The following is an 11,771-nucleotide window of genomic DNA, read 5'->3' as shown; positions in this document are numbered from 1 at the left end:
AGCAGGACACACAGGGAGGAGTTTTCAGGCTCTACTGCATTCCACACGTGTAGCTTCATGTGAGAGGCCGGGTGTGTCATCTGGCAATACAACGTGCAGTAAGAACAGTTATGACACTCAGCCTTCTTATACACAGTCCATGTGCTCAGCTCATAACAATTAAACTTTCAATGTTATTCACACTTTTCAGAAAAGTTACTGGAGTAAAAACTCTGCTTCATTGTTCAGTGTTGTATTCTTGTTTTCTGACTTCCTGGTGAAGAACTGGGGAGAACAAAACAAATACATGAACAACTAGCTGTTATAAAAGGACAGACATGTGATGCTTCCTCCAGCCCTTCTGCTTCATCTGCTTTGGTTGGTGCATGTGCAGCCTCTTTCCAGCCTCCATTCCTGTGTTTACCTCAACAAGTCTCTCTTCCCATGAAGACAACACTGGCTCTACGTCAGCCTCTGAGGCCCAAGTCTGCTGAAATCATTCGTAGCTCTATATGAATTGATCAGAAGAAGCAGTGGGGGGATGTCTGCTAACAGGAGTAGAGGTAATGGTTCATATTATTCTATTGACAAAGTGAACACAGAGACTTACAGCGAACCATCTAGGGCCCTGTTTCAGAAAGCAGGTTTAGTGAAAACTCTGAGTCAGTTAAGCTGCTCGTTGGCAGGTTTTCTTGAACAAACCCTGACTTTCTCTCCGTCTCCTCTCTCTCACAGAGTCACACACACTGATACAGAATCAATGAATGAGGAAATGAAACAAACGTTCACTAGACGTCAGAATTTTGGTTTGTCAGACTTTTGGTTTGTCAGTCTTTTCAACGGTGTGTTTTGACCTCATGTTCAAATACGACACAGAGTCAAATCAGCCTCAGCTTACAATGAATCATCAGCATGTACTTTCTGTTGTTCAGTGAATGGAGCCTGCCAGCTCGATCGCTTCACCACCATGTTGGTTACACCCATCTTTAAAACTGTAGATCTGAAGGGGAGGGAACAAGGAGATATGTGGACAGAGTGGAGCCGGCTGTGTTTGAGAGCAGCAGGAAGAAGGAGGGGTTATCAAGCTGTGCTTCATTCCAGGAAGAGGAGCAGCGCTGTGAATGTGAACTTTGTCTCCTCATTTACAAACAGAGCCTCGGTTAAAACCTGCTCCACGTTTGAAAACATTTCATTTCTGTAGTTGTTAAATATTTCTTGTCATTTTCTAGAGCAACAGAGGAGGGATCGCTGGATGGACAGAAGTGTAATCATGTGTACAGAATGAACAACATGACAGAGTTACAACACATTCAATGCGTTTTACAAATTATTCATATAATAAAAGTATTAAAGCAGAAAAATGATGGAAAAATTACGACTACTAATAAAAACAGCAGCAGTGGATATAGTAGAATAATAATGATAAGTAAAGCAGCAATGGTATCTGTAATAGTAATAGTAATGTGACTCATAATAATAATAATGATAGTAGCAGTGGGTGTCAGCAGGGCCATCACGACCGCGGTCCAGATACAACCACGATCAATGGAACCCTGTGAGGAGAGAAAGCACAAAGACTCCGGGGAAGAAGCAAAGTTAGTAATGTGCATTAATGGGACATGAATTCATACAGAAGGAGAGAGAGAAGAGGAGAGAGGAGCTCAGTGTATCCTAGGAGGTCACCCGGTAGTCTAGGCCTATAGCTGCATATCTAGGGCTGGTCCAAGGCAGACCTGAGCCAGCCCGAACTATAAGAAAGTCTTCAGCCTACTCTTAAATGTGGTGAGTGTGTCTGCCCCCCGGACTGAAGCTGGAAGCTGGTTCCACAGAAGAGGAGCTTGATAACTGAAGGCTCTGGCTCCCATCCTACTTTTTAAGACTCTAGGAACCACAAGTAACCCTGAATTTAGGGAGCGCAGCTCTCGGGTGGGGTAATATGGTTCTATAAGCTCTTTAAGGTATGACGGTGCCTGACCAATTTGGGCTTTGTAGGCGAGGAGAAGAATTTTAAGTTCAATTTGTGATTTTACAGGGAGCCAGTGCAGAGAAGCTGATACAGGAGTAATGTGATCTCTCTTCTTAGTTTTTGTGAGTACATGTGCTGCAGCATTCTGAACCAGCTGGAGAGATTTAAGAGACGTATTAGAGCAGCTTGATAATAAGGAATTGCAGTATTCTAGTCTAGAAGTAACAAATGCATGAACACATTGTTCTGCATCGCTTTGATACAGGATGTGCCTGATTTTTGCAACGTCACGTCGGTGAAAACAGGCCCCTGATTAATAATAACTCTGAGATTCTATACGGTGGTGCTGGATGTCAGGGCAATGCCACCTTGTTGCTGAGACATCCCATGTTGTTTCATTGTTCTTCATTTGGTCAGGCTCCACCTCGCCCCCGGCTCGGCCGAGGTTCCAGAAACACGGGCGCCCGTTCTTACCAAGCTCCTCCTTCTTTTGGTGGACTTTAGTTGTGAGTCAGTGTTTCAGTGTTATGAGCTTGTTCATGAAGTCATACTGTAGGTGAAGGAACAGGGCTGTTCCCTGCTCCACCCCAACGCCTCCAGCCTCATGCAAGACCTGTGTGCTGTTAACGTGTTGATTCTCACAATTACTAAAAGATACTTCCCATGAAAGGTGCCGTATAAATACAGAGATCAAAGTGATTAAAATATGTTTGAGGCGTACATAGTGTATCTCTTTATAAAATGCTTTTGGTCCTGATATCTATAAATACATATTTTATAAAACGTTTTAAGACTTGAATATTTGTTGTTGAGGAATAATCTTCAGTTAGTTGACCGTCTTAGTTGCTCAATAGTTTATAAATGCTTAAAAAAAAAGAACATGTTCTGTTAAGGCAGATTGAAATCTATAAACATGCAGGGAATGAGATCAAACACCAACTTGACTTGAACAAATCCAGAAATGTACAAAACCAAGATCAGTTTAGAGTGAAATGGAGACATAAGGGTTTTTACATTCAGACAAACTCGCGCTTTGTTTTCAGACGGTAAAGAATGAAAGGAGAAACTGTGGCAAGCTGTTTCAGCTTCAGGTGATGAACGTAAGTGGATGTGATCTCTTTATGAGTGTCAGTCAGGCCTGGCAGACCTTGAATAGTGTCTTTAATAATTCGGCCCATGCGTTAACAGAACGTGATCTCAGCTCTTTAACAATACACTTTGACAGTTGTCATGACATTTCTCTATTTCTCCTGGTGTGCTCGGGTCTCTGTTGGAAAATACATCTTGATCTCAATGAGATTATTCAATAAAGGTTATAATCTGTATATTGTCTTTAAGTGCAAAGGGTCTGTGATGCTCAGTGGAAGCAGGTTTGTTTTGCTGAGAAGAAAACTGAGAAACAGAAGGAGAGAGTTCCTCCTAAAGCTGCAGAATGAAGGTCTGTCACCGGGTGGAGCTAGAAGACCAACAAACACCTTTTGTGGTGTTTCAGGAGGAAAACTGACTCAGTTATTCTCTCATATTAGTTTCACATTTTCTCCATCAGCTTTGTATGAAACCCTGTAAATAAGACAAGAAGAAAATACTTTGTTCATTCTTGAATCCAGAAATACTTTATTCATCATGTAAACCTTCAGTTTGTTCACATCCCATCAGTAAAGTCTGTTAAATGACTCTTGTTCAATGATTTCATGAACACATTCACTTCATCCTCATAATCTATTAGTTTGACCAGAATCTCAGTTATGTGAAAGAGAATAATGAATGATTTACTTATTGATTATGATTATAATAATTAGTGATATAATACATCATAGTACCTCTTTTGTATAACGATTAAGAAAACAACAAGAACAACATTTAATCTGTTATAGAAAATAAACATAATTTCACTGAAAGAAATCTTTACAAAGAGTGCTGAGAACTAAATATCTTTGATAAAAGAAGCTCTGGTGATTTCTCTCTTTAAGAGCCATGCAGTGGAAGAGAAACAACAACTAACAAATACATCAATACTAATATTTATCAAACATTTAAACCTCAGAGCAGTTTACATTTTCATGAAGAGAAATATCAGTTCAGGTCAACAAAGATCATCATGAGCAGTGATAGCCTCCATGGCTAAACAGACACAGAAAGGAGCTCCACCTAAAGAAACTCAAACATTTACACAACAAGAATGAGAAGATGTCAAAGTACCGCCCACAATGTTTGATTGACAGCTGAAGAACAATCAGCAATGAAGCGACAATGATGGAGACAAAATGAGGTTCAGGATTAAAACACAAAAATGTATTTGCTGTTCCTTAAATCACTTCTGACTATTTGAGTGGACAGAACTCAGCATTGCTTCCTTGATAACCAAGAATCCTAAGTCCAGCATAGAGAGGCTGAGTGAATGTGGTCTGGACTCTGTGGAGGAGAGTCATGGTTTCAGAGACGCTGTAGAAAGACAGAATACCTGCTCTGTGATCCAGGTACACTCCTACTCTGGAGGACTGAGGACCAGAGACGGGAGTTTGGATGTTGTTGTGAAAAAATGATGAACTGTTTGTGTCACAATGTAACGCCCACGATGTGTCATTCCATCCAAATCCACATTCATCATAGCTCTCTGCTCTGATGATATTCTTGTATGCGACTGCTACATGAGCTCTTCCTCTCCTCTCCACCTCCCAGTAACAACGTCCAGTCAGACTCTCTCTACTCAGGACCTGACGACAGGTAGTGAATCTGTCTGGGTGACTAGAATAAGACTGTTGTTTTGTCATCAATGTTGCTTTTCTGTTCCCCTCAGATAATAACAGATATATGAATGCTGTGTTAGGATCCAGTGTGATTTCACTTGAATATCTTAAGAACTCAGCTCTGGTCTTGGGCTCTGCTTGTGAAGGTGACAGTAAAACGTCCACTTCAGTCACTGCCAGTGAGACGTTTGTCCACTTCTCTCTCAGAACGTCCTGTAGTTTATCTCTGACTTCTGACACAGCCGCCGTCACGTCCTCAAAGTAGCTCAGAGGACGGATATCGATGCCGGACGAGTCTGTAGGTTCTCTGAGTGGTGACAGTGAGGGGTAGTTGTGTAGAAACTGGTTGTGATCCTCTGTGTGTGAGAGCAGCTTCAGCTCAGCGTCTTTCCTCTTCAGCTCAGAGATCTCCTGCTCCAGCTTCTCCTGAAGCTCTTTGACTCGACTCACTTCACTTTTCTGCTGGGATCTGACCTGCTGCTTCACATCGGAGCTTCTTTTCTTCATGAGACGGATCAGCTCAGTGAAGATCTTCTCGCTGTCCTTCACCGCTTCGTCGGCAGAGCGATTGACGGCCTCCACCTCCTGTTGAAGCAGCTTCGCGTCTTTCTCTCTGTCCTGGATTCTCTGCTGGATGTTTAGTCGACTCACCTCCAGCTCTCTCTGCCTCTCAGTGATTTCTGCTGCAGCTGAGACTGTGTCGTGGCCTTTGTGTTCATCCACAGAGCAGAGATAACAGATACACTGCTGATCAGTACGGCAGAACATCTTCATCACCTCATCGTGACGAGAGCAGATGTTCTCCTGGAGCTTCTTGGAGGGGTCCACCAGCTTGTGTTTCTTTAATGGAGCCGCATCATAATGAGGCTGAAGGTGTTTCTCACAATAAGAGATCACACACTGCAGACAGGACTTGATGGCTTTCCGTTTCCTCCCAGTGCAGACATCACAGGACACATCTTCAGGTCCAGCATAGCAGTGATCAGCAGGAGCAGCTTGGAGTCCAGTCTTCTTCAGCTCCTCCACTAAAACTGCTAACATGGTGTTTTTCAGCAGGACAGGCCTCGGTGTGAAGGTCTGCCTACACTGAGGGCAGCTGTGGAGTTTCTTCACATCCTCTTCATCCCAGAAGCTTTTAATACAGTTCATGCAGTAGCTGTGTCCACAGGGAGTAGTCACCGGATCCTTCAGTAGATCCAGACAGATGGAACAAGAGAAGGTTTCCCGATCCAGCTGAACTCCTTTCTGCGCCATTTCACCTCTCAGTAACAACGACTGTCTGAGTTTCACTTCACTAGAAGCGACTCTGCTTTGACTTCTGATCTGAACAACATGTGTTTGTTCAGTGAATGGAGCCTGTCAGCTCTATCGCTTCACCACCATGTTGGTTACACCCATCTGTAAAACTGTAGATCTGAAGGGGAGGGAACAAGGAGATATGTGGACAGAGTGGAGCCGGCTGTGTTTGAGAGCAGCAGGAAGAAGGAGGGGTTATCAAGCTGTGGTTCATTCCAGGAAGAGGAGCAGCGCTGTGAATGTGAACTTTGTTTCCTCATTTACAAACAGAGCCTCGGTTAAAACCTGCTCCACGTTTGAAAACATTTCATTTCTTTAGTTGTTAAATATTTCTTGTCATTTTCTAGAGCAACAGAGGAGGGATCGCTGGATGGACAGAAGTGCAATCATGTGTACAGAATGAACAACATGACAGAGTTACAACACATTCAATGCGTTTTACAAATTATTCATATAATAAAAGTATTAAGCAGAAAAATGATGGAAAAATTACGACTACTAATAAAAACAGCAGCAGTGGAAATAGTATAATAATAATGATAAGTAAAGCAGCAATGGTATCTGTAATAGTAATAGTAATGTGACTCATAATAATAATAATGATAGTAGCAGTGGGTGTCAGCAGGGCCATCACGACCGCGGTCCAGATACAACCACGATCAATGGAACCCTGTGAGGAGAGAAAGCACAAAGACTCCGGGGAAGAAGCAAAGTTAGTAATGTGCATTAATGGGACATGAATTCATCCAGAAGGAGAGAGAGAAGAGGAGAGAGGAGCTCAGTGTATCCTAGGAGGTCACCCGGTAGTCTAGGCCTATAGCTGCATATCTAGGGCTGGTCCAAGGCAGACCTGAGCCAGCCCGAACTATAAGAAAGTCTTCAGCCTACTCTTAAATGTGGTGAGTGTGTCTGCCCCCCGGACTGAAGCTGGAAGCTGGTTCCACAGAAGAGGAGCTTGATAACTGAAGGCTCTGGCTCCCATCCTACTTTCTAAGACTCTAGGAACCACAAGTAACCCTGAATTTAGGGAGCGCAGCTCTCGGGTGGGGTAATATGGTTCTATAAGCTCTTTAAGGTATGACGCTGCCTGACCAATTTGGGCTTTGTAGGTGAGGAGAAGAATTTTAAGTTCAATTTGTGATTTTACAGGGAGCCAGTGCAGAGAAGCTGATACAGGAGTAATGTGATCTCTCTTCTTAGTTTTTGTTCGTACATGTGCTGCAGCATTCTGAACCAGCTGGAGAGATTTAAGAGACGTATTAGAGCAGCTTGATAATAAGGAATTGCAGTATTCTAGTCTAGAAGTAACAAATGCATGAACACATTTTTCTGCATCGCTTTGATACAGGATGTGCCTGATTTTTGCAACGTCACGTCGGTGAAAAAAGGCCCCTGATTAATAATAACTCTGAGATTCTTTACGGTGGTGCTGGATGTCAGGGCAATGCCACCTTGTTGCTGAGACATCCCATGTTGTTTCATTGTTCTTCATTGGGTCAGGCTCCACCTCGCCCCCGGCTCGGCCGAGGTTCCAGAAACACGGGCGCCCGTTCTTACCAAGCTCCTCCTTCTTTTGGTGGACTTTAGTTGTGAGTCAGTGTTTCAGTGTTATGAGCTTGTTCATGAAGTCATACTGTAGGTGAAGGAACAGGGCTGTTCCCTGCTCCACCCCAACGCCTCCAGCCTGATGCAAGACCTGTGTGCTGTTAACATGTTGATTCTCACAATTACTAAAAGATACTTCCCATGAAAGGTGCCATATAAATACAGAGATCAAAGTGATTCAAATATGTTTGAGGCATACATAGTGTATCTCTTTATGAAATGCTTTTGGTCCTGATATCTATAAATACATATTTTATAAAACGTTTTAAGACTTGAATATTTGTTGTTGAGGAATAATCTTCAGTTAGTTGACCGTCTTAGTTGCTCAATAGTTTATAAATGCTTCAAAAAAAAGAAAATGTTCTGTTAAGGCAGATTGAAATCTAGAAACATGCAGGGAATGAGATCAAACACCAACTTGACTTGAACAAATCCAGAAATGTATAAAACCAAGATCAGTTTAGAGTGAAATGGAGACATAATGTTTTTTACATTCAGACAAACTCGTGCGCTTTGTTTTCAGACGGTAAAGAATGAAAGGAGAAACTGTGGCAAACTGTTTCAGCTTCAGGTGATGAACGTAAGTGGATGTGATCTCTTTATGAGTGTCAGTCAGGCCTGGCAGACCTTGAATAGTGTCTTTAATAATTCGGCCCATGCATTAACAGAACGTGATCTCAGCTCTTTAACAATACACTTTGACAGTTGTCATGACATTTCTCTATTTCTCCTGGTGTGCTCGGGTCTCTGTTGGAAAATACATCTTGATCTCAATGAGATTATTCAATAAAGGTTACAATCTGTATATTATCTTTAAGTGCAAAGGGTCTGTGATGCTCAGTGGAAGCAGGTTTGTTTTGCTGAGAAGAAAAATGAGAAACAGAAGGAGAGAGTTCCTCCTAAAGCTGCAGAATGAAGGTCTGTCACCGGGTGGAGCTAGAAGACCAACAAACACCTTTTGTGGTGTTTCAGGAGGAAAACTGACTCAGTTATTCTCTCATATTAGTTTCACATTTTCTCCATCAGCTTTTTATGAAACCCTGTAAATAAGACAAGAAGAAAATACTTTGTTCATTCTTGAATCCAGAAATACTTTATTCATCATGTAAACCTTCAGTTTGTTCACATCCCATCAGTAAAGTCTGTTAAATGACTCTTGTTCAATGATTTCATGAACACATTCACTTCATCCTCATAATCTATTAGTTTGACCAGAATCTCAGTTATGTGAAAGAGAATAATGAATGATTTACTTATTGATTATGATTATAATAATTAGTGATATAATACATCATAGTACCTCTTTTGTATAACGATTAAGAAAACAACAAGAACAACATTTAATCTGTTATAGAAAATAAACATAATTTCACTTAAAGAAATCTTTACAAAGAGTGCTGAGAACTAAATATCTTTGATAAAAGAAGCTCTGGTGATTTCTCTCTTTAAGAGCCATGCAGTGGAAGAGAAACAACAACTAACAAATACATCAATACTAATATTTATCAAACATTTAAACCTCAGAGCAGTTTACATTTTCATGAAGAGAAATATCAGTTCAGGTCAACAAAGATCATCATGAGCAGTGATAGCCTCCATGGCTAAACAGACACAGAAAGGAGCTCCACCTAAAGAAACTCAAACATTTACACAACAAGAATGAGAAGATGTCAAAGTACCGCCCACAATGTTTGATTGACAGCTGAAGAACAATCAGCAATTAAGCGACAATGATGGAGACAAAATGAGTTTCAGGATTAAAACACAGAAATTAATTTGCTGTTCCTTAAATCACTTCTGACTATTTTAGTTTACAGAACTCAGCAGTGTCTCCATAAGCTTGATAAATCCTAAGTCCAGCATAGAGAGGCTGAGTGAATGTGGTCTGGACTCTGTGGAGGAGAGTCATGGTTTCAGAGACGCTGTAGAAAGACAGAATACCTGCTCTGTGATCCAGGTACACTCCTACTCTGGAGGACTGAGGACCAGAGACGGGAGTTTTGATATTGTTGTACAAAAATGTAAAACTGTTTTTGTTACAATCTAACGCCCAAGATTTGTCATTCCATCCAAACACACTTTCATTCAAGCTCCCTGTTCTGCTGATATTCTTGTATGCGACTGCTACATCAACTCCTCCTCTACTCTCCACCTCCCAGTAACAACGTCCAGTCAGACTCTCTCTACTCAGGACCTGACAACATGAAGTGAATCTGTCTGGGTGACTAGAATAAGACTGTTGTTTTCTCATAACTGTTGCTTTTCTGTTCCCCTCAGATAATAACAGATGTGTGTGTGCTGTGTTTGGATCCAGTGTGATTTCACTTGAATATCTTAAGAACTCAGCTCTGGTCTTGGGCTCTGCTTGTGAAGGTGACAGTAAAACGTCCACTTCAGTCACTGCCAGTGAGACGTTTGTCCACTTCTCTCTCAGAACGTCCTGTAGTTTATCTCTGACTTCTGACACAGCCGCCGTCACGTCCTCAAAGTAGCTCAGAGGACGGATATCGATGCCGGACGAGTCTGTAGGTTCTCTGAGTGTTGACAGTGAGGGGTAGTTGTGTAGAAACTGGTTGTGATCCTCTGTGTGTGAGAGCAGCTTCAGCTCAGCGTCTTTCCTCTTCAGCTCAGAGATCTCCTGCTCCAGCTTCTCCTGAAGCTCTTTGACTCGACTCACTTCACTTTTCTGCTGGGATCTGACCTGCTGCTTCACATCGGAGCTTCTTTTCTCCATGAGACGGATCAGCTCAGTGAAGATCTTCTCGCTGTCCTTCACCGCTTCGTCGGCAGAGCGATTGACGGCCTCCACCTCCTGTTGAAGCAGCTTCACGTCTTTCTCTCTGTCCTGGATTCTCTGCTGGATGTTTAGTCGACTCACCTCCAGCTCTCTCTGCCTCTCAGTCCTTTCTGCTGCAGCTGTGACTGTGTCGTGGCCTTTGTGTTCATCCATTAAGCAGAGGTAACAGATACACTGCTGATCAGTACGGCAGAAAATCTTCATCACCTCATCGTGACGAGAACAGATGTTCTCCTGGAGCTTCTTGGAGGGGTCCACCAGCTTGTGTTTCTCATAGGCAGGGGATTCATAATGAGGCTGAAGGTGTTTCTCGCAGAAAGAGATAGAGACACACTGCAGACAGGACTTGATGGCTTTCCGTTTTCTCCCAGTGCAGACATCACAGGACACATCTTCAGGTCCAGCATAGCAGTGATCAGCAGGAGCAGCTTGGAGTCCAGTCTTCTTCAGCTCCTCCACTAAATCTGCTAACATGGTGTTTTTCAGCAGGACAGGCCTCGGTGTGAAGGTCTGCCTACACTGAGGGCAGCTGTGGAGTTTCTTCACATCCTCTTCATCCCAGAAGCTTTTAATACAGTTCATGCAGTAGCTGTGTCCACAGGAAGTAGTCACCGGATCCTTCAGTAGATCCAGACAGATGGAACAAGAGAAGGTTTCCCGATCCAGCTGAACTCCTTTCTGCGCCATTTCACCTCTCAGTAACAACGACTGTCTGAGTTTCACTTCACTAGAAGCGACTCTGCTTTGACGTCTGATCTGAACAACATGTGTTTGTTCAGTGAATGGAGCCTGTCAGCTCTATCGCTTCACCACCATGTTGGTTACACCCATCTTTAAAACTGTAGATCTGAAGGGGAGGGAACAAGGAGATATGTGGACAGAGTGGAGCCGGCTGTGTTTGAGAGCAGCAGGAAGAAGGAGGGGTTATCAAGCTGTGGTTCATTCCAGGAAGAGGAGCAGCGCTGTGAATGTGAACTTTGTCTCCTCATTTACAAACAGAGCCTCGGTTAAAACCTGCTCCACGTTTGAAAACATTTCATTTCTTTAGTTGTTAAATATTTCTTGTCTCCTCAGAGGAAGAGTTATAGACAAACATGAAGCCATCAAAAGACTAATTCTGTTCAGTTTTATTTTACTGCTTAAAAACAGCTAGTCGACAATATATATATATATATATTGTCGACTAGCTTAAAAACAGCTGGCTGACAAAAGAGTTATCAAATAAACTAATATGAAACATTTAAATTGTCGTATAATACCTTTCTCTCATATTTAATGATCAACATTGAAGTATTTTAAACAAAAGAGTTGAGTTTCAAGATATGATTCTGATGCAAAGAAGCGTTTCAAGATTCACATTTATTCATTTCATGACGTCATG

General features: G+C 42.3%; 2 protein-coding genes across 2 annotated transcripts; both read right to left on the bottom strand.

Moving 5' to 3' along the window:
• Positions 1–3,537: 3,537 nt before the first annotated feature.
• On the bottom strand, positions 3,538–6,058 carry LOC306706348 (tripartite motif-containing protein 16-like). Its single transcript, XM_079173383.1, has one exon. The coding sequence runs from the start codon at positions 5,944–5,946 to the stop codon at positions 4,267–4,269; it is 1,680 nt and encodes a 559-aa protein (XP_079029509.1). The 5' UTR covers positions 5,947–6,058; the 3' UTR covers positions 3,538–4,266.
• Positions 6,059–8,665: 2,607 nt separating this feature from the next.
• On the bottom strand, positions 8,666–11,092 carry LOC306706301 (tripartite motif-containing protein 16-like). Its single transcript, XM_079173319.1, has one exon. It carries the CDS (start codon positions 11,075–11,077, stop codon positions 9,395–9,397), a length of 1,683 nt encoding a protein of 560 aa, XP_079029445.1. The 5' UTR covers positions 11,078–11,092; the 3' UTR covers positions 8,666–9,394.
• Between the last annotated feature and the right edge of the window lie 679 nt (positions 11,093–11,771).

The sequence above is a fragment of the Pholis gunnellus genome, assembly GCF_910591455.1.
Source record: "Pholis gunnellus genome assembly, chromosome: 14".
Classification (NCBI taxonomy): domain Eukaryota; kingdom Metazoa; phylum Chordata; class Actinopteri; order Perciformes; family Pholidae; genus Pholis; species Pholis gunnellus.
Note: the sequence above shows the minus strand (reverse complement) of the source record. Positions and strands in the feature narration are given on the sequence as shown.